Below are 20,501 nucleotides of genomic sequence, written 5' to 3'. Positions count from 1 at the left end.
GCTGCGCAGTCTCAGCTCAAGCCCCAGCATCAGAAAAGTGCGTGTGCAAGCAGAACCTATTCCACAGACCACGAAAGCAGGATGTGTCGCTGAGGAAAAGAAAGAGCTTTGCAGTGCAGTCAGAGAAACTTGGAGCTCGGAGAACACGTCGTAAAGGCCTGTTCCTAACCTTTTTTCAACACACGGACATCTCGGAACCGGACCACAATGATGTGCTTTAAGTTTTTCAGCTGTAGGCATGTTGTCCTTCAAGTTTTCCTCGTGCAGTTTCTTGCTTCCTTGCAAACTTTTGCTGCGCCCTCACCCATCATAAAGTTTCCAGGCGATGATACATCTTTCACAGACAAAGAAGTGGCTCTGGTGAGTGCTTTTTCATCTCGCTGAAAGAATAAAGCAGTTCGTTTGTTAGCAAGCTTATTATTTTTCTTGGCTAGGCCTACGTATAATAATTATTTCTTTTAACAAACATATTTATAATACATTTGAATTACGTTTTTTGTTTGTTATTTCTATTTAATTCCCTCAGAACTTTAACTTCAACATTATTCACAATTGTATCATTTTAAGTATTTGCACAGTATTTAACTTTTTAGACTTTATTCACTGTTACAATATCTATTGAAAATGTAAAGCACAAGTACAATACATACATGGGTGTTGGGAATATGTGGAATGTGTTAAAAAGTTTGAGTAAAGCTGACACACATCTCTCTCTCTCTCTCTCTTACTCTCTGTCTGTCTTTCATTGTATCCTTACTAATCTTTTTTACAGCACTACTTAAATAAGTTCTATGGCTGCCCAAAAGACAATTGTAATCTGATGGTGTTGAAAGACACACTGAAGAAGATGCAGAAGTTTTTTGCTTTACCTGAGACAGGAGAGATTGACCAGAAGACAGTAGAGATCATGAAGAAACCACGATGTGGAGTTCCTGATGTGGCCAATTACAATTTCTTTCCCAGGAAGCCCAAGTGGGGACAGAAAGAAGTTACCTACAGGTGTGTGTGTTTACCTCAGACAAAGCTGAGCTAAGTCTCCTTACTGTTTGTCAATTTAACTAGGGATGCAAAATATTATCGGACTAATATCAGAATTGGCCAATAATGACTTTAAATGTAAATATCGGCATCAGCCCATTATGAAAAATTATGCCAATATGTCTTGCAGATAAGAGGAATACGTTAACTCACATGTGCTTAGGGTGTACTAGTGATAAGATCATGTCAGCAGTGTGGCTCATTCTTGAAGCAAAGTTTTGTCTGAATGATGATTAGATTCACTCTTTTGGATTGCTGAATTTAATCTGTGAGAGCACGAACATATATATATATATGATATATCGCAAAAAATCCAGGATACTTGTAAATTAACAACACATGATACTTGTAAATTAAATAATTATATATATACATATATAATTATTTAATTTACAAGTATCATGTGTTGTTAATTTACAAGTATCCTGGATTTTTTGCGATATATCATATATATATATATGTTTCTTATCTTTAATAGGGATTATAGCTAATAGGGATTTCCGCTAGGGCATCAATCCCTATTAGCTATAATCCCTATTAAAGATAAGAAATTAGCTTTATTGCATGGCATAAAAAAGGGTTACCTTGCCAAAGCACTGACAGAATCCACTGATCTAATGGCATTGTTGAGCACTCCAAATGCAAACTTTGCATGCTGCATTTAGAAGCAGCAATTGACAGCGATCTGATCCAGTGGCATACAGGCATCGCCAGATTGACAGTACTGTAGCGCGATAATGTTGGGGAATCCAGTGGTGGCGGCAATCATATTTCACGGTGGCCGTATCACTCTTTATCACAACCCTGCGCCAGTACATGCGCTTATTGGCACCCCCTCCAGGGGGTGGCACCCTAGGTGACCGCCTAGCTAGTCTATGACCAGAAACGGTACTGTTTAGACCATTTACAAATGTTCGATCTTAAAATAAAATGTTAGGGTTATCAACGCCACTTTCTGGGTAAAAACAAATGCAGCGATTGCTATAACGTTTATTTATAGTTCCAGTAAGCTTCAACGTACTGTGAAAAGTCATTATTTAATTCTAACAAATTAAGTTATTGTTAAAAATGAATCAAAATTAAATATTAAATAAAAATCTTAAATATTTTGCTTATAATTTCTGCACAGGAGAGACTTGGTGTTTCCAAACAAAAGGAAATATATTGGTATCGGTATTGACCAAAATGATTTGTAAAATATCGGCAAAAATCCAATATCCTGTATCACTAAGTTTAACCCTTTAATATATATTTACTATCCTGTCAACACCAATGATTCAATATTAAAAATGTGATCTTTTATTAGTTAGAGACCAAGAAGTTTTGTGCTTACAAAAAGATTTTTATAAAGAAACATATGGACCATATTTGTGTGAGTCAGTAAGCCAGTCAAAAACACAGAGTGCAAAAACATATCTTTATAGAATGTTCCCAGCTGGACCTTTGTGGCTGTGTTGAAGGTGGAGCTTAAAAAGGAACATCAAATCTAAATTTAATAATTTATAAAGTTACAGGAAATGCAAGAAATGTTTGGCCATGAATGAATATTTACTGTCATTGAAAAAATTGGCCAACAATCAAAAACAACAAGTGATCAATAGTCTTTTGTAACAAAAAGGACAGAGTTGGGATCTTGAGGATATTTACTGGCCTACATGTCCTCAGTGTTTAAATGAGTCATGACCACAGCTATGTTGCTATACCAGTAAAGTTTTCAGCCTCCCTACACAGATTTGTGGAAGAAATGGCTCAGCCTTAGATTTTCTGCCAGTGTCAGCTTTGCTAGTTTAGATATAGAGCTTTCATAAAGAAGTTTATATTAGGCCTAGCTCCTCATTAAATGTTAATTAATATTAAACAGCACAATTAACATCAATAATAATTGCAATAAAAAAAATAACTTTTTTTACTTTTACAGTCAGTTCATCATTTCCGAATCTGTGCTGTTCTGTAAATTAAGTGAGCTGTGAAGTGTCTTACTTGTGAAACTGTAACCAACTCCGATTCTCTGTCACAATTGGTTTTTAGTTTCACCTAGGGATGCTGTCTTCAGTAAGTGAATATGAATACTCATGTTTTCCAGTTTTGCCTACTGGAAATATTTTGGAAAGAGAGATATTTTCAGTCTTTCATCAACTGAACAGATTGTACTTCTATCCCTCACAACCTTTTCATTCATGTAAAATGAAAGGTTTGGTTCACCCAAAAATGGAAATTGCTATAATTTTCTCACCATTATGTCATTCAAACTTGCTTGACTTTCTTTCTTTTGTGAAACATACAATGTCCATACAATGAATATCAGTGGTCACAAAACTGTTCCTCACCAACATTATTCAAAATATCTTATATATTATACAGGTTTGGGATGACATCAAGATGAGTAAATAATGAATGCATTTTTATATTGGGGTGAACTATCGCTTTAAATATGTTCTAATCTGACAAAGGTTCATAGGCTCACTATTTTGCAGGTTGCCTTGTAGAATGCTATTAGCTATGTTTCCAAAGATTCTAATTAAACGTATGCGCAAAACTGGAATATCGCATAAAACATGTTAAAGTTTGCATCCAAAGTTTCAATAAAGAATAAAATTTTCATCCAACAAGTCAAAGAGAACAAAATCGTCACTATCTGATAAATTTTGGCACTAAATATCACTAAGAATATAGGAGAAGCCACTGAATATAATAATTTCCATATTATATAAATTACTTGCACCTCAGAGCGAGCAGACATAACACAATAAATGCTGCCAATGCTTTCGGATGTGGATGCTGCTGTTTGGAAACGTAGTCATGTAAGAAATTTATACAGAAATACTTTGACAATAGACATTGCTCAGGCATGAATGACCATAACATATAGATGCTGTGAACGAGATCGGTCCACTGCTAGTCAAGTTATCCTAATAGTGTCTGTCTGCGGACTGCAAGAGAGGGGAGACTTTTTCAATGTGCATTGAAGAATTTATTCGGTAAATGTGTCTCCATCGTAGTTTATGCACATTTTTTCATATCGGATAAGAAGTTTATCCTACTCATGTGCGCATAGGTTTTTATTTTATTTTTTACGAGCATTTTTTTAATTTACACGCATCTTGGCATTTCCATCCAGAGATTTTTATACGATATTCCAAAATGTGCATAAACATAAGTGGAAGCAAATGCAGCTCCTTGTAGATTGTGCTGTGGTTTGGTACTAGAATTGGATAACTTTAGTATTTCATGTGATTAAGATACATGCTTTGGTAACTGTCACAAGTTAAGTTATTTGCTAGTTGCTTTGATAACTGTGCACCTGCAAAGAACATTAAGCATTTCATGAAGTTCTTTCATTTAAATATAGAACCTACAGTAGGCTGCCAAACAGTGGCAAGAGTTCTGATGAGCATTCGGTCCCATTTATTTTGTTGTAATGATGGCTGCACGGAAAGTTCCTTGTTGTCATTGTACAGTACATTGTAAATGGCTGTGTCTTTTGTCAGAGGCTAGCAGTATCATCTATGTATTCCAGGGAAATAAAAAGAATAACAGTGTTTCACCCCATGCTGTTCTAGGACTATTGAAAAGCTTCTCTTACTGATTATTACTACAGAACCTTTTTTAGTTTTTTGCACCTGCCAAATTTGTTTGTTGCTCCATTTTTCTGTAGGGGCCATTTCAGACTGTCTTGTAATGCCAGAACAGGTTTGGATTTGACAGTCCTGGTTTTGGTTTGAAGTGGAGATCCCTCCTTAGGAGAAAGAAACCAGACCATGCTGCACACCAGCAGGTGATCAGTGTAACCAGCTGTCCTCTGATCACTGTTTGTGAGTGATCTGTATTAGCTTGATGATGATTGGACTGAGCTGGGAGCTTGGACACCCCCATGTCTCTTTGTAATGCAAAAAGAAATTGGTGGAAAACTATTGACAGAAAGACCATAGCAAAAAGCATGAAGGCATCCAAAGGTTTACTGCACATGATCCTTGAGTTTGACGTTGCCATTGTGGAACAATACGACTGGCAACTTTTTATCTGGACTTATAAGCATATGCATTCTTGAGCCACTCAAAGTCAGGAGATTAAAAGCAAATGCAGTACCCACTTTTCTACTATAAAAAATAACAGATAAATGAGAAACTATAGTTAATAAAATATGGAATAATCAACCGGAAATTATAGTTAAAAAAGAAGGCAATATTGTTTTCTTCTTCTGCAGGATCTTAGGGCACACCCCGGATCTGGATGAAGAAACTATTGATGATGCTTTCTTTCGTGCATTTAAAGTCTGGAGTGATGTCACGCCTCTGAAATTCAAAAGGATCATGGATGGAGAAGCTGACATCATGATTAACTTTGGCCGAAATGGTATTCAAGAAAACCTTTTGTCTATTGTATGTCTTTCTATAAAATGTTTATATGTAAGGTTCTACACTACTGTGGTGTAAACATACAAACCCCAGATTCTTTTTTTTTTTTTCTAATCACAGTTCTAACTACTAAAGTCTCATACTAACCACAGTCACTCCGGAAAATCCTTAGTATAAAGCTTCCTGCACCAGAGACTGATTTACATTGTGGTCTTTTGAAATACCACCATTAGATCACATGGCAATTACAAAAAAATACAGTATTGTCACAGTGTAAATCATTCCTGAGCATGCTGTAAATGAAAAATTGTGGACAAAATCTAAAGAAAATGAAACTATACTTGAGACCTATGTTAAAAACTATTACCTACCTAAAACACCATGCCTGGTATGTTGTTATGATTAAAACAAAAATTTGAGTTAAATGTGTTCTATTTGTTATAGAACATGGTGATGGTTACCCATTTGATGGGAAGGATGGTCTTCTGGCTCATGCCTTTGCTCCTGGACCTGGTACTGGAGGAGACTCTCACTTCGATGATGATGAGCTGTGGACATTGGGAGAGGGACAAGGTATATGAATTGTCTTGCTTCTGGTGACTTGTTACTGCTTTAAATTCAAGTAGCTGTTTTTTGTTAGTTTTTTACCATTTTGCTACATTTGTTCATGAAAGGTGATACAGTGATCTGCTCTCTCTCCATCTTGATTTAGTGGTAAAGGTGAAATATGGCAATGCAGAAGGGGAGTTCTGTAAGTTTCCATTCTTGTTCATGGGTAAAGAATACACCAGCTGCACCTCTCAGGGTCGAGATGATGGGTTCCTATGGTGCTCTACCACATACAATTTTGATGAAGATGGAAAGTATGGCTTCTGTCCTCATGAGCGTGAGTACCCTTTGTGCTAAGTTTTAGAGTAAAGTATAATTCGACACCGCTCACATCCAAAGTGGTGCAAAGTCCCAGACTTAACTTGGGGAAGTAATGTGTGTGACAGATAGTGACTGTAATAATGTCATAATCACTGACTCACTGAGTTTTGTTCCTTCCTGTGTTGCAGTCCTGTTCACATTGGGTGGGAATGCAGATGGAGCTCCTTGTAAGTTCCCCTTCACATTTCAGGCGGAAAAATATGACAGTTGCACCACCTCAGGCCGGGATGATGGGTACCGTTGGTGTGCCACTACCGATGATTATGACCGTGACAAGACTTATGGATTCTGTCCTGAGACAGGTCAGTCTATAAGTTGTAATAAGTCTCAATCCAGAGCAGTGTTTATTTAGATTTCTTTGAAAACCAAAACCAAGTATAACTTATACTACCATGAATGTTTGGTAAGTAATTCAAATGTTTGTTTGTAAGAAATTAATACTTCAGTAAGCATGGATTAAATTGATCAAAAGCAATTTGTAACAAAAAAAAAGTAAATCATAAAAATAAATAAATAATAATAATTGATATTATTTTAAACTTTATATTAATCAAAGAGACCTGAAAAAAAAAAAAAAAAAATGCTGTATATTTATGTTCAATTCAGTTCTTCATAATGCATACTCCTAAAAACGTGTTACAGAATAGTGCCTAACAAACCTCTGCAATTGTTTTTTAAGGTGAGTCAGTCTTTAAAGCAGGTTTCTGTTTACTCCTTAGTTTCCAGCAGCCTGTAAAAGTTTTTTTTTCTTTATTACAACATCTTTTCCATTGTGTTACTGATCTGGCATAAGCAAGTCAGGAGCACAGAACTCCTCATCTGGTTATAATACCCCTGGAAAGCAGCCCTCTCTTCCTATTTGTGTGTGTGAGTGCGTGCGTGCTGAGTTACAAAAACAAGTCCAGTATGGTGCAAGCCATCACATTGGACCACAGTCCCATACTTGAGCTGACCTTTTACAAAGCTCTGTTTATGCCATGAAGCTGGTGTGTTCTTCTTTTGAGTCTGAGTCCGTGTGATTCAGACTGTTGACTCTGTAATTGAGATGGACTCCTCCCTGATGTCTCTCTTAGATCCTGTAGTTTTTCTTTACTGTAGGTTCGAATGCCATGGTCTAATATGTGGGTTTACCACTAACTACAGCTTGTGTTATAGCTTGTGACATCATATTTGAAAAACAGATACACATACTTAATCGTAACAGTTTCCATTGCTGCTTATTTTGCTTTTCTTGGTATTTTATTAAGCTATTTATTGTTCTAATTCAGAGCTGGCCCCTTTTCATGTTTAGAATGCATGTAGATCATACTTTTTATAACACCAATTTTGTCATTATCAACCTCTAAAATTGTTGGTATTTATTTAAATGACACAGCCATGTCAACAGTCGGAGGAAATTCAGAAGGTGCACCCTGTGTCTTCCCCTTTAAATTCCTGGGCAACACTTATGACGCCTGCACCACGTCAGGACGCAGTGATGGGAAGATGTGGTGTGCCGTCACCAAAAGCTATGATGACGACCGCAAGTGGGGCTTCTGTCCTGACCAAGGTCACATGGAGTTATTTTGGAGTTATTTAAAATATAATTATATTTTATTCTTATTATTTCAATATAAATTGTAGCATGCAAAAAATATTTATTGGTTGTGATGTCATAAAAAAATATATATATATTTTTTCACTTCCTGTCTCTTGTTGTGATGCTATACTTATGTATTTGTAGTCAGATTAATAAATTGGCCTCTGTCTTTTCCCAGGCTACAGTCTATTCCTGGTGGCGGCCCATGAGTTTGGCCATGCCCTGGGTTTGGAGCACTCTGATGACCCTGAAGCTCTCATGGCGCCTGTCTACAAATTCACCAAAACCTTGACGTTGTCTAATGATGACGTTAAAGGCATCCAGGATCTCTATGGTGAGTGTGAAGTGTTGAAGACCGTATTGACTAGAAAAGACTTGTGTTTAAACAGATGTTGTGATGATTCTAAATATTTTTCTCTTCTATATTCCTCTTAACACTTTTCTCTGTACAGGTGTATCAACGGACAAACCATTGCCCACTGAACTCCCTCCGGTCACGCCGATGGATGTATGTAATGAAAACATCATATTTGATGCTGTAGCCCAGATCAGAGGAGATATCTTCTTCTTTAAGGACAGGTAACTGAGGACACCCATTTAATAGAAAAGCCTGAATGTTAACCTTATTCTCAAGGTAAATAGAAAATAACAAAGTATATTCAGGCAGGATCAAAGAATTGCTTACTTTTGGCTTTTTGTCCACAAAACATCTATGCAATAATTTGACCAGTTGAATAGCCATGAACACCATGAAATCACGCACACGCAACTGTGGGTAGCAGTTATTTCATTTTGGAGTTTGCTGCCAGGGAATGCTCAATTCATCTGTTTGCAGTGGTTTCAAAATCTTTCTGCTTGCATGCACAGGAAATGGCCCCATGGCCATCTGGGGAAAACTTCATGACCCAGTTTATCTGCCTATTAAAAAACTTCAGCATATCTTTTTGAAATCAGTATGAATGTGAGTTATGGCTTTATAATGGTTGGAATAACAGGATGACGATTTAAACAGGAGAAGAATCATGCTGATGCTTTAGCCACATTGTTAGTCCAGAATTCAAATAAGTTCAAACAAAGTAAGTGGTGGCGAGAGTGGGTAGAGAAGGGAAAGTCCACAAATCTGATCCCACATCCCGAAATCAAAATACCTCAACACAGACATTACCATATCAGGGGGCATTCTTATTCCTTTGAGTACATTGTTTTTGTCTGATTTGACTGCTTTAATGTAGCAAATGGTCATGAGAGTGTAAACACTTTACAAATTGCCGACTATAGACACTTGTACTTATTTTTGAAGGGTTGTTCTATAGGAGACTTAAAATTTGCAAACAACAAATTTGTATTCTAAAGTCAACCGCTACCAGTATTACCTTAAAACAATTAGTCAAGAATCTCTCTCTTAGAGAACCATTCAGTGTACCTCTGCCACAGTACTGAAGTTGCTTGAGTTACCCTGTTATGTGGGTGCCTGAGAAACAACCTAAATAAATCAACACACATTTTTTTTTTTTTTAGTTTTGAAATACTATTCATGCTCCACACTTATTACTTGCATAATCAGAGGTACAGTAAATATCATAAATGTTAACATTTTGGAGGGGTGTCCAAAGCAAATATACGGGGAGTATAAAGAGTGCTGTCATTGGTTTTCACCAACGTGCTCATGGATCAGGAGCTCTGGAAGAAAAAAGAGCCAGCCACTATTCTACACACACCTCCGTTTTTAAAGCGGACTGCTATGCGGTTACAGAGATCATCACAGGACCACACACACACTGAAAAGAGTGTATGCTGGGTATGACTGTATGTCTGTATAGGACTCTTATAAACTCTAAGCAAGATCCTGAAATTCTGATCTAAAGTATCCAGATCATGTTGATTCCATAAATCCAAAATAAAGCCTGTTATTTCTGTTACCTTTGCAGTCCTTTTTCTCTGTGATGGAGGAAAATGAGGAGAAATTATATATTCTCAAGCCCCCCTCCCCATTTTACCAATGATTTTATCCAATTTATTTGTTTTTTTGTTTGTTTAAATTAGTTCAAATTATAATTTATAGGAAAATGCTTCTAAAACAGTAAAAGTCTCACTCACTCTATGATACAATGCAATCCAATTATTGACATATTGTTGCATCATGGGATGTCTGGTGATTTCTGCCTATGGTAGGTCAACTTACAAATCAGTCTTTTCCAAGTGTCTGAACCGCTCTCCATAATTTCGCTGATGATTATTATTTGTCTGTGCAGGAAAGGAGTCGAACGGATCAGCAGTGGAAATGTCATTATTATAGAGTTATGATCAAATTACAGTGTAATTCTGTGAATCTGAGAATCACTGGAGCTGCAAGTCTCACTTTACTGTGTGGGCAAAATGACTTGAGATCTCAGATATTCACCCAGCTGCATAAATGCGACAGCTGTTTAAGCCATTTCGCAGAGAAAAAGAAAGCAGAAGAGAGATAGGCCAGAGAGCGCAGCCCCAAAAGGTTCACTAATGTTTTGTTTATTCAGCTGCACCAGAAAGTCTTTATTTGATCTAATCTCTGGCTCAGATTTATAAGACACATCTAAGGCATTTGGTTAAATGAATTCCTCTTCTGTCTATCGCTGCGAATAAGAACTGAACTCAAGTAGTGTTTTAGTTACAGGAGTGTTCTGTTCTTACATGTTTAATTGCATAAACGGAGAAGGGAGGGATGTTTAAAAGTGTTTTCATCTGAAGAAGTGGAGCTTTGGGGCAAAATGTTTAATAAAAGTTCAGTTCTAACTTAGTGTTGTGATTCAAGTTTACCATAAAGTGAAATAATGCTTACAGAGGCTGTGTGCTGCTCACAGAAGCTTTTCTTCAATGTAGTGCATGAGCTGTAGTCACTTGAAAGTCCTGAGATCTCGGTCTTCTCTGAGGATGAACTGTTTTTGCCTTTTAAAAAATAGGTCAGTGGAAAGAGGTCTGGGGTGGTTGGTATTGTTTTTGTGGTTTATTCTGGGGCAGCAGGCAAATTTGGACATGTACAAATGCCTCCTAACTCATTCTTCAGCCATAATAAGAAACATCTGCTCAGTGAATCACCTCATTGTAGCTAGAGTTCCGCACACTCTGTCTCTTTCTATCTTACTTGCTTATTTTTTTTTCCCTTCTCGCTCTTGTTTACCCTTTCTCTTTATAGGTGCACAAGCATAATGTTGTCCTAATTCTTACCCCTCCTGTTACAGATACCTCTTCAGGACTGCTGATTTCAGGAGAAAGCCGACAGGCCCCATGCTGGTGGCTACATTTTGGAGTGAACTTCCAGAGAAGATTGACGCAGCTTATGAGAATCCTCTAGAGGAGAAGACAGTCTTCTTTGCAGGTAAAAAACAGACTGTTTGATGGCTGTGAATATAAAACCACATGAAATGCCAAGTATAAATGTTGATCATGCTATTTGATCAGTAACAGGCTGCAGAACACATTTTTATCAATTTAAGTTGAGCACAGAACCTACCAAATCTTACATTCACACATTTACATAGTTTATCCACAATCCATCTCTGTAAACCCACACTCTTCACATACTGGCATTAGAAACCGAGATGGGTTATGGTTTATATATGTGAGATTTGAGACTGAAAAAACGCTTTTGGGACCTGGTATAGGTCGAATCCAGTGATGAATAAGTCATGACACTGGCCTGTGAAGTCTCTTGCTATCAATAATACAGAAGATAGGGATGGCAAACTTTGTGAAACCTTGCCTTGCATGGCATTGCCAGTATCTTCTTTTGATTCCATTATGTGCTAGTAAATATGATGCTGCTAAATGATACTGCTGCATTTTACTTCTCTTTTGGTTATTGCCTTGTGGTTTAACGGTTTTGCATCCTGTGTTTATGGGATAGTGTAATGCTTGCCAGTGCACTTCAGTGACATTTAACGAACTGTCTATGTGTCTCTCTTAAATTCTTATAAGTATAAACAAGTTGTTTCTCTCTCTCACTCTCTCTCCCTAAAAATTTTATCTCTTCATTTTCAAGTTTAAGGTTTTTTTTTTTTATAATATATTTTTTATTAAGCAGAATTTTAAATGGCAATGTGCATGACACAAAATTAAAAACACCACAATCTGCTTTTTTAACATCAATAGAAATGAATAAAGAAAAATTATACAAATATACAGATCACTCTTAACACTACCCAACCCAAAACATCCCAAACACACACACAAAAAAAAAAATAATAATAAAATGAATAAATAATAATAATAATAATAATGAAAAAAATAAAAAATAAAAAAGAGGAAAAAAAATAAATAATAATAATAATAATTCAAATCTCCAGTGAAGGTGTTGTCTCAACAAAGGAGATAATAGGATTCCACACTTTATAAAATGAGTTAACAGAGTCCCTGATTCAGAATTAGTTTTCACACAAGCTGATGGAGTGGAATATAATAGACGAATCCATGAAATTATTTTAGGTCCAAACCCAAATTTTTGTAAAACCATGAATAAATAATCCCACTCCACCCGGTCAAAAGCCTTCTCCGCATCTAGAGAAATAACCATTTCTGGCTTTGATGACTTCGATGGAGTAAAGACAACATTAAGGAGTCTACGTATATTAGAAGACAACTGACTGACTTTGGTCATCTGATATTATTGACTGGAGATGAGCTTCCAAACGTTTGGCCAATATTTTAGCTAGTAATTTAATGTCATTATTAATTAGGCTAATAGGTCTGTAACTGCCACAATTTTGCATCTTTGTCTTTCTTTAATATTAAGGAAATCAAAGCTTGGTTTAAGGATGATGATAGGAAGCCTTGATCTAGGGAGTGGTTGTACAGATCTAATAATAAGGGGGATAACTGAGTGGAAAACTTTTTAAAAAATTCAGCAGGGAAGCCGTCAGGGCCAGGGGCTTTGTTATTTTTCATGGTTAGGATACAGGAGGCTATCTCTTCCAGACTAATAGGCTCATCGAGGCTGTTGGCTATATCAGGACTTATCTTAGGTATCTCTAATTGGGAAAGGAAAGACTGAATAACCGCAATGTCTACGTTAGCTTCTGATTTGTAAAGATTAGAATAGAAAGAAGAAAACTCTGAGTTTATTTTAACCGGATCATTTAATAAGGTTATTTGAGGAGTCATACACCTGTGTGATTAACTGAGAAGCAGTTTGATGTCTGAGCTGAGATGCTAACAGACGGCCAGCTCGATCTCCATGCTCATAGTAGGTTGCTCTAGTGCGTTTTAGCAGAAACTCTGCCTTGTTGGTTGTCAAGAAGTCAAATTCAGTTTGTAGTTTTAGTCGTTGTGTCTCTAAAACAGGGTTTGTGACCTGGCATTTAGCCTATCTATCTCTAAAATTTTATCAACGAGTTTCTGTTGTTTTAATTTCCTAGCTTTAGTCCAATATGCATTAAAGGAAATTATCCTCCCACGTATAAAAGCTTTAAATGTTTCCCATAGAAGTGATGGTGAAACCAAATCTGATTTGTTGGTTTCCAAAAAAAAATCTATGTTCTTAGAAATATAATCACAAAATTCTTTATCAGCCAACAACCCAGTATTGAGCTTCCAGCCTCCAGCATGTCTACACAAGTTTTGTGAGAAAGAGAGGTCTAAAATGTGTGGGGCATGGTCTGAGATAATTATCGCTGAATATTCTGTAGATTTAACTTGAGATAAGAGAGCCTTGTCAATAAAAAAAATAATCAATACGTGAATAAACATGATGCACATTTGAAAAAAAAGAAAACTCTTTTGCAGTTGGATTAAAGCGCCAAGGGTGTACGCATCCTGTCTGATCTGCTAGAAATGAGAAGGATCTGGACATTGACACAGGAGCCGATGACTTGGGCTGTGAGCGGTCCAAACTTGGGTTAATTGTGCAATTAAGATCCCCACCTAAAATAAGGCGATGGGTATCCAGATTTGGAAGATGGGAAAAGAGCGAGGTCATAAAAGCAGGGTTATCAAAGTTAGGGGCATAAACGCTAACTAATATAACAGGTGTTTGGTATAAAATTCCGGATACTATCACGTAGCGCCCATCAGGATCAGATATTATGTTGTGTGGGACAAACTTTATACGTTTATGTATTACAATTGCGGTGCCTGTAGATTTACTATTAAAGTTTGAATGAAAAACTTGACCAATCCATGGTTTACGTAGTCTTACATGATCACTAACCCTGAGGTGAGTCTCCTGTAAGAAAACAATATCCGTAGACAAGCTCTTTAAGTGTGAGAACACCCTTGACCTTTTAATTTGACCACCTAGACCCCTAACATTCCAAGTAACAAATTTGACATTATGACCAGCCAACCCCTCTGTGTTCACTTTAGGACTAATCATTTGTTATCGTGAGGATCTAAGAGAAAAAGAAAAAAAAGAAAAGTCTGAGACGAATAAATTAGAGGTGTGAAAAGGGGGAGAGAAAAAAAAGAGAAAAAAAAGGAATCTTATACTTACAACTCTGATGCTCGTCTTTTTGAACATGACGAGTAGCCAGAACAACGATTCACACAACCGATTAACCACGTAGAACTGTCAACCCCTAAAAGTTAGATATACACCCAAAGCAGCTATCAAGGCATAGATATCTGCCGAGAAACTATAAAACCAAATAAAAAATTATAATAATAATAAAAAAAGTAGATGATCAGAAAACATTAAAAAAAAAAAAAAAAAAAAAAAGTCAAAGCTGGCAAGTTATATAAGCGATCTGCCACAAGACGGCATTACCAACATGGATCAGGAGATATGACATTAAATATCATCAACCAAATAACTTGTGCAATCCATAAAATATACAATTTGGGGATGCGTGAATAACATCTAAATAAAACAGACATATGCACTAGTAGTGTGGCAGACTAATTTTCCTTCAAGGCAAATCGTAAGTACAGTGAGAGCTCAATGCTGTCCTTAAATTATTTACAGCAGCTTGTACCTGTTGAATTTACCATCCCAATTCGGACACGGGTATTAGTCCACGACCTAATTAGGAAATTTTTGGTGGTAAAACGACTCCGCTGCCTCAGGGGAATCAAAGATCCGTTCCACGCCGTTACGACTCACTCGAAGGCGAGCAGGGTACAGCATTCCAAAACGCACTCCTTTCTGATAGAGTAGGCTCTTGACCCTGTTGAAAGCCGCTCGTTTCTTCGCCACCTCGATGCTGAAGTCCTCGTAAATCTTGATTTTGTGGCCCTTGTAAGACATGTCTTTGTGGGATTTAGCCCAACTCATCACAGTTTCCTTCACGATGTATCGGTGAAATCTGATAATCAATGAACGTGGAGATTCCTCTGCGCGAGGTCTGGGCCTCAGGCTACGGTGGGCACGATCCAGCTCAGGTCGTTCTGTAAGGGAGTCACCAAGGAGTTCAGAAAGCAAGTTGGTCATGAACTCTCTTGGGTTTTTTCCCTCAAGGCCCTCAGGAAGGCCCACCACTCGTAAGATATGGCGCTTCGAGCGAGAAATCAGATCTTCTACGCTTGCTTTAAGCGCTGTGTTTTCCTTTTCCATTGTCGTCCGTTTTGATTGAACGGCACTTACATCATGTTTGAGCTGAGCTATTCGGTCGCTATGGTCTGAGAGACCCGATTCCATCTCGCTTATGGTTACTGCCTGTGTTGTCAAGGTCGTGCCGATCGATTCAATTGAAGATCGAATTGTTTCCAGAGAACTATTTAGAAGTGCAACGAACTCCCCGGTCATGTCTTTTCTGAATCTTTCGAGCTCTTTGACTAGAGATTCGATTGTGAGCTGTGCAGATACGGACTCGTTTTCCGCCATTTTGCTGCTTTCTTGAGAGGCCTTTGCATATTGAACTTGAGACTGTTGTTTACCTCCCGTCCTCGTAGACTTGCTCATTTTAAGTGTAATATTCCAAAGGTGAAATTTTTCAAACATACAAAAGAGATTAAATGAATACGAAGTGCTGATAAAATAGGCTGTATACTGAAGAGATTACATGAAATAATGCGGAGCTTCGACACCGTGCGTCTCAACACCACATTACCAAACCGGAAGTCCAAGTTTAAGGTTTTATGTGGGTATGTTTCTCTCTCGTTTAAAATGTCCTTATTTGCTTACTGAGAAACATACACCATTCAAAAGTTTGAGGTTCAGTATGTTTGTTTGTTTATACATATTCAGTGAGGATGCATTAAATTGATCAAAAGTGACAAAGACCTTTATAATGTTACCAAAAAATGTGTTTTAAATATGCTGTTCTTTTGAAATTCTATTCCTCAAAGAATGCTGAAAAATGCATCATGGTTTCCACAAAAATTTTAAGCAGCACAACTGTTTTCAGCATTGATAATAATAGAGATGCACCGATTGCATCTCATTTTCTTGACCGATTCAGAAAATTTATTTAAAAAAAGTTATTTAACTTCTTGTTAATGAGCTATATTGTATAAAATCAGTGTCACATTGCAGTCATGTTGATATTTGCAGAAACCTCTTGGTTGTGCAATGTTGCTTAGCTAAATCATATATTGTAGCGTTAATTTCTTTTTAAGTGCCGCAGTGTGCATCGATACATTTCCGTGAGTGTTGCGCTCATTTGTTTTGATTTCTGCACGAGTCTCTCACACACACTCACTCGTCTGGCACAACATCAATACATTAGCAGTCTCCGTTTACACTGAATGCAATTCCAATCACAGTCATTCTCGCGAGGAACGACATGTTTACATGCGGATGTGAGTGTAAGTGTGACTTCACATAACATTCACAATATTAGAGTTGTGCCATATTTTTGTGGTGGCGAGTTCTTTAATAAGTGAACAAAAAAAACTAAAAAAAACTGTCAGGATTCAAGTTTTTGTAAATTACTGTATATATTCTAAATTATAAATATTGTGTGTGTGTGTGTGTGTGTGTGTCCTCCAAACACAGTTCGAATTTAAAATATTTAATTTGTTTCTCAAGGTGATGAGATGTGGGTATATTCTACCAATACTCTGGAGAGAGACTATCCCAAGAAGATCTCCAGCATGGGTCTTCCTTCAGATTTGCATAGAATTGATGCTGCCTACTCCTTCCACAAGAGCAAGAAGACTTACTTATTTGCTGGAAACAAGTTCTGGAGGTAATCTATTTTTAATATCTCTCAGCATCTGTGAGTTTAATAACATGTGTTTACTGTGATTTAATGAGCAAAATACAAGTGTTCCTTAAGAAACTAAAGTAGAAGTACATAGTTGTGAATTATGAAATTCTCAGACATGAGGTTTACTGGAATTTACACATGCTTTTAAAACTACACACCTTCTGAAGAAGTATCATGGAATTTCAAAGCTAAGCAAAAGCAGAAATAGGTTGATTATAATGTTAACATTTTTCCATTACTTCTCAGATACAATGAAGCCAAGAAAAAGATGGATTCAGGCTACCCTAAGATTATTGCTGATTCTTGGAGTGCTGTCCCTGATGACGTAGATGCTGCTTTCAGCCTTAATAGTGATGGTAAGAGACAAATGGCCAAGTGCCTGTCTTTAGATCTAGCTTTGACTGTGGTATTCCTCTGCAGAGAAGTAAATCTACCCTGAATTAACCTTTCATCTCATTCCTTTCCACTTTCTCACCTACATTCCGATAGATCTCACATATATTATTGATTTATTTTAATAACCACTTGCATTTAAGTCGTGTCTGTGTGTCTGTCTGTGTGTCTGTGTGTGTGTCTGTGTGTGTGTCTGTGTGTGTGTCTGTGTGTGTGTGTGTGTGGTGGACAAAAATTGAGCTTGGTCGAGCATTCTTGGCAGTTAACACCAACCCAATTACTGCTGGCTTTAGGCCTTCAACAACAACAAAAAAAACTCTGGCTATATGGTTCCCCTCTGCTCAAGATGAGGCATTTTTTTCCAATAACAGCCTCTGTCTAAAGAGCACATAAAAACTCTAAACGACAGAAAAGCTTAAAAGAGAGAGATTTAAGGATTTATAACAGTTTTAAGGAAGGTGCTCTGGTTTTATTTAAATTTACGGGAATTTACTTAACATACATTCTTTTACGACCACCTAACTCTTTCCTCTGCTATCACTAACACACATCTACACTCATACAGGTATACACACACATGTACACACCTCATAGAGCAGGCCTGTGGGGAGTCTGAAAGGTTCCTCTGTTTGAAATTAGCCTGATCGGATCTGAGCAAGTAAAAACAGCTTCTCTAGGTTGTGAATTTGACCCCACTCACCAACATTTTAAAGATAACTGGTGATGGTTAATGGTTAACTAAACTTAATTGGTTTACTAAACTATAGGAAATTGACCTCAGTTTTCTACACTACCTTTCAAAAGTTTGAAGTTCGAAAAATTTGACTTTTACATTGTTATAAAGCAATCTATTTTGCATAAACGCTGTTCTTTTGAACTTTCTTTTCATCAATTCTGAATATACAAAAATGTATCACCCCAAACTTTTGATGATTTTTTTATGGTTTTTGGAGTGAAATTAGTACATTTGCATTCAACTTTAAACTTTAATATATTTTCACTTGGTATTTACACTAATTTAATATTTTCAGGTCACAGCTACTTCTTCAAAGACTCCCACTATCTCAAAATGGATGACACTCTGAAAATGGTCAAAGTTGGGGAGATCAAAAAGGACTGGCTACGTTGCTGAACATCAGCAGAACATTCAGTCCTGGCACTCTGTGATGACCTCCATCACTAGATAAACAAGGCCAGTGATACCTTGCCAAATGACAGCACTCAAATTTACCATTCTGCCCCTCCTGGTTAGTCAGAGCTTATTAGATTATAACCTATTCTCAGCTGACCAGAGAGGCCTGGTAGCCTTTACTGCCTGGACCATGTCTGCATGCCAAACATAGGCAGAAAAGACCATAATTATTGTTGTTTTGTCATAACATGATAATTTTGTTCATTTTTTATAATGATAGGGTTAAGTGCAGCTCCTACCCCTTAATATAGCCTACATGTACTGTATATCATCAGATTTAAAAGGACTTCTGGCATTTCCCAGTTGTGGCAGTGAGATGCATCTTTTTTTTTTTTTTTGCCCAGAATAAATTAATCCAGGCAGTATCTAAAAGCACAAATGTTCCTAGTATTGATATGCAAAGATTAAGGAATTAATTGTTTTATTTTGTAGTGAATAAAATCCAATAAAAAAATCCGCTTTTAATAAGAGACACATTTTATACATGATAATGAGACCAAACAACTGTCGAAACACATCATTTTTGTTAGTCTTGTTTCTTTCTTCTCATGGTACAGAGAGTTTCACGGCACGGGTTGCCTGAAGACTGTAAAGGGGTTTGTTGCATGATGGACTCATGTCAAGCAAGTATCTTGAGATTACTGATTAATAATCATTTGTACTCTTTTTTTTTTTTTTTTTTGTTTTAGTTTTAGTTTGTTTTTGTTTTTAAATGACATGCAATCTGTTTATATTTGTTTTGTTTTGTTTTATTATTTTCTGTTTTGCTTTGTGCACTTTGTCACTGTCTCAAAATAAATATGAACTATACTTTACGTGGAATTTTGTCATTCAACTTTTTAATTTTAACAGTTTTTGTAAAGCATTGTACTGTAGCCTATTGATGATTCTTTGACTTTAACATCAAGAAAACAGTATGGTTCCCACTATTAAACGCCTTAAAATGACTCCTCATATCTAGATAAACAGCGACATCTACTGGTTATTGAATAAAATGTCGAGCTCTCAATATGTTTATGTACCATGTACCCCCCCCCCCCCCCCCATTTATTTATCTATGGATTTTATTTATTTATTTAAGTCTTATATTGTACTTTTTGATAGCTTAACTGCTTTTGTGGTAGTGTTTTACTAGTCTTTTGGTTTGAAGATGGCTAGTAAATGCACGGCTGAACTTAAGAAATTCGTCGCTGAAAACATCTAGGATGCAGTTTGGCAATGAATTGTAGGTAATTCAATATGTACTTTATTTTCGACTTTTATCTTATACTGTAAATATCCCGTTATTGTTGTGCTGAGTGAAGAACCGCTTTAAACGATTCAGTGCGTGTCCGAACCATACACTGTATAAAAACAGGTCCGAACCATACTGTTCCAACCTTAACGTTTGTTCAGCCCTTTGAAAAAGAATCGACTCAAATGAGTGATTCATTCTTGAGTCGAGCTTCACTGCATCCAACCGGCCAACGGAGCCCCCGACATGAATATGGTCAGAAAAATGTTTCTCAGCCACGTATACAATAAAGTCAGACGATGTATGTAAAATAAATATTTCATTAGGGCTTTAATATGGGATGATATTAGACTCAAAATTGTTAATAGATGGACGCATTTGTTCGTGGTTCGTAAGATACATGCATAAAATGTATGCAGTAGCCTACATGGATAATTGTGCGTGAATCTATGAATCATTTTAAGTCTACTGTCATCCAATATGTTAACCTGTAGAGAATAACAACTAGGGCTCATTTAGTGGCTACTACATGGCTAATAGGATTATGTCCCTAAGAGGGGGGGGGGGGGGGGGGTGTAAACACACCGGCTCTGTCTAAAAAACCTACTGATCTGCCTATTAGCTACATAACGTTTTAGGACATTACAAGCGCATCTCGGGG

General features: G+C 36.9%; 1 protein-coding gene across 1 annotated transcript; it reads left to right on the top strand.

The window, feature by feature from the left end:
* Positions 1 to 19,421, top strand: LOC132121987 (72 kDa type IV collagenase-like). The gene is made up of 13 exons (XM_059531769.1): positions 1 to 360; positions 773 to 999; positions 5,243 to 5,391; positions 5,838 to 5,966; positions 6,106 to 6,279; positions 6,452 to 6,625; positions 7,699 to 7,872; positions 8,081 to 8,236; positions 8,355 to 8,481; positions 11,121 to 11,257; positions 16,841 to 17,000; positions 17,268 to 17,377; positions 18,446 to 19,421. The coding sequence occupies exons 1-13, from the start codon at positions 208 to 210 to the stop codon at positions 18,544 to 18,546; spliced, it is 1,971 nt and encodes a 656-aa protein (XP_059387752.1). The 5' UTR covers positions 1 to 207; the 3' UTR covers positions 18,547 to 19,421.
* The last annotated feature ends 1,080 nt before the right edge of the window (positions 19,422 to 20,501 follow it).

This window comes from Carassius carassius, chromosome 3 (assembly GCF_963082965.1).
Source record: "Carassius carassius chromosome 3, fCarCar2.1, whole genome shotgun sequence".
NCBI classification, from domain to species: Eukaryota; Metazoa; Chordata; class Actinopteri; order Cypriniformes; family Cyprinidae; genus Carassius; species Carassius carassius.
This window is presented reverse-complemented; position numbering and strand designations above follow the sequence as displayed.

Bases quoted from the DNA above. Each gene is read 5' to 3' on its own strand.
- LOC132121987 (XM_059531769.1), top strand. From the start codon at position 208: ATGATGTGCTTTAAGTTTTTCAGCTGTAGGCATGTTGTCCTTCAAGTT. The intron at 5,392-5,837 runs GTATTCAAGAAA...TATTTGTTATAG, and splicing joins GATTAACTTTGGCCGAAATG to AACATGGTGATGGTTACCCA. The intron at 8,482-11,120 runs GTAACTGAGGAC...CTCCTGTTACAG, and splicing joins ATCTTCTTCTTTAAGGACAG to ATACCTCTTCAGGACTGCTG.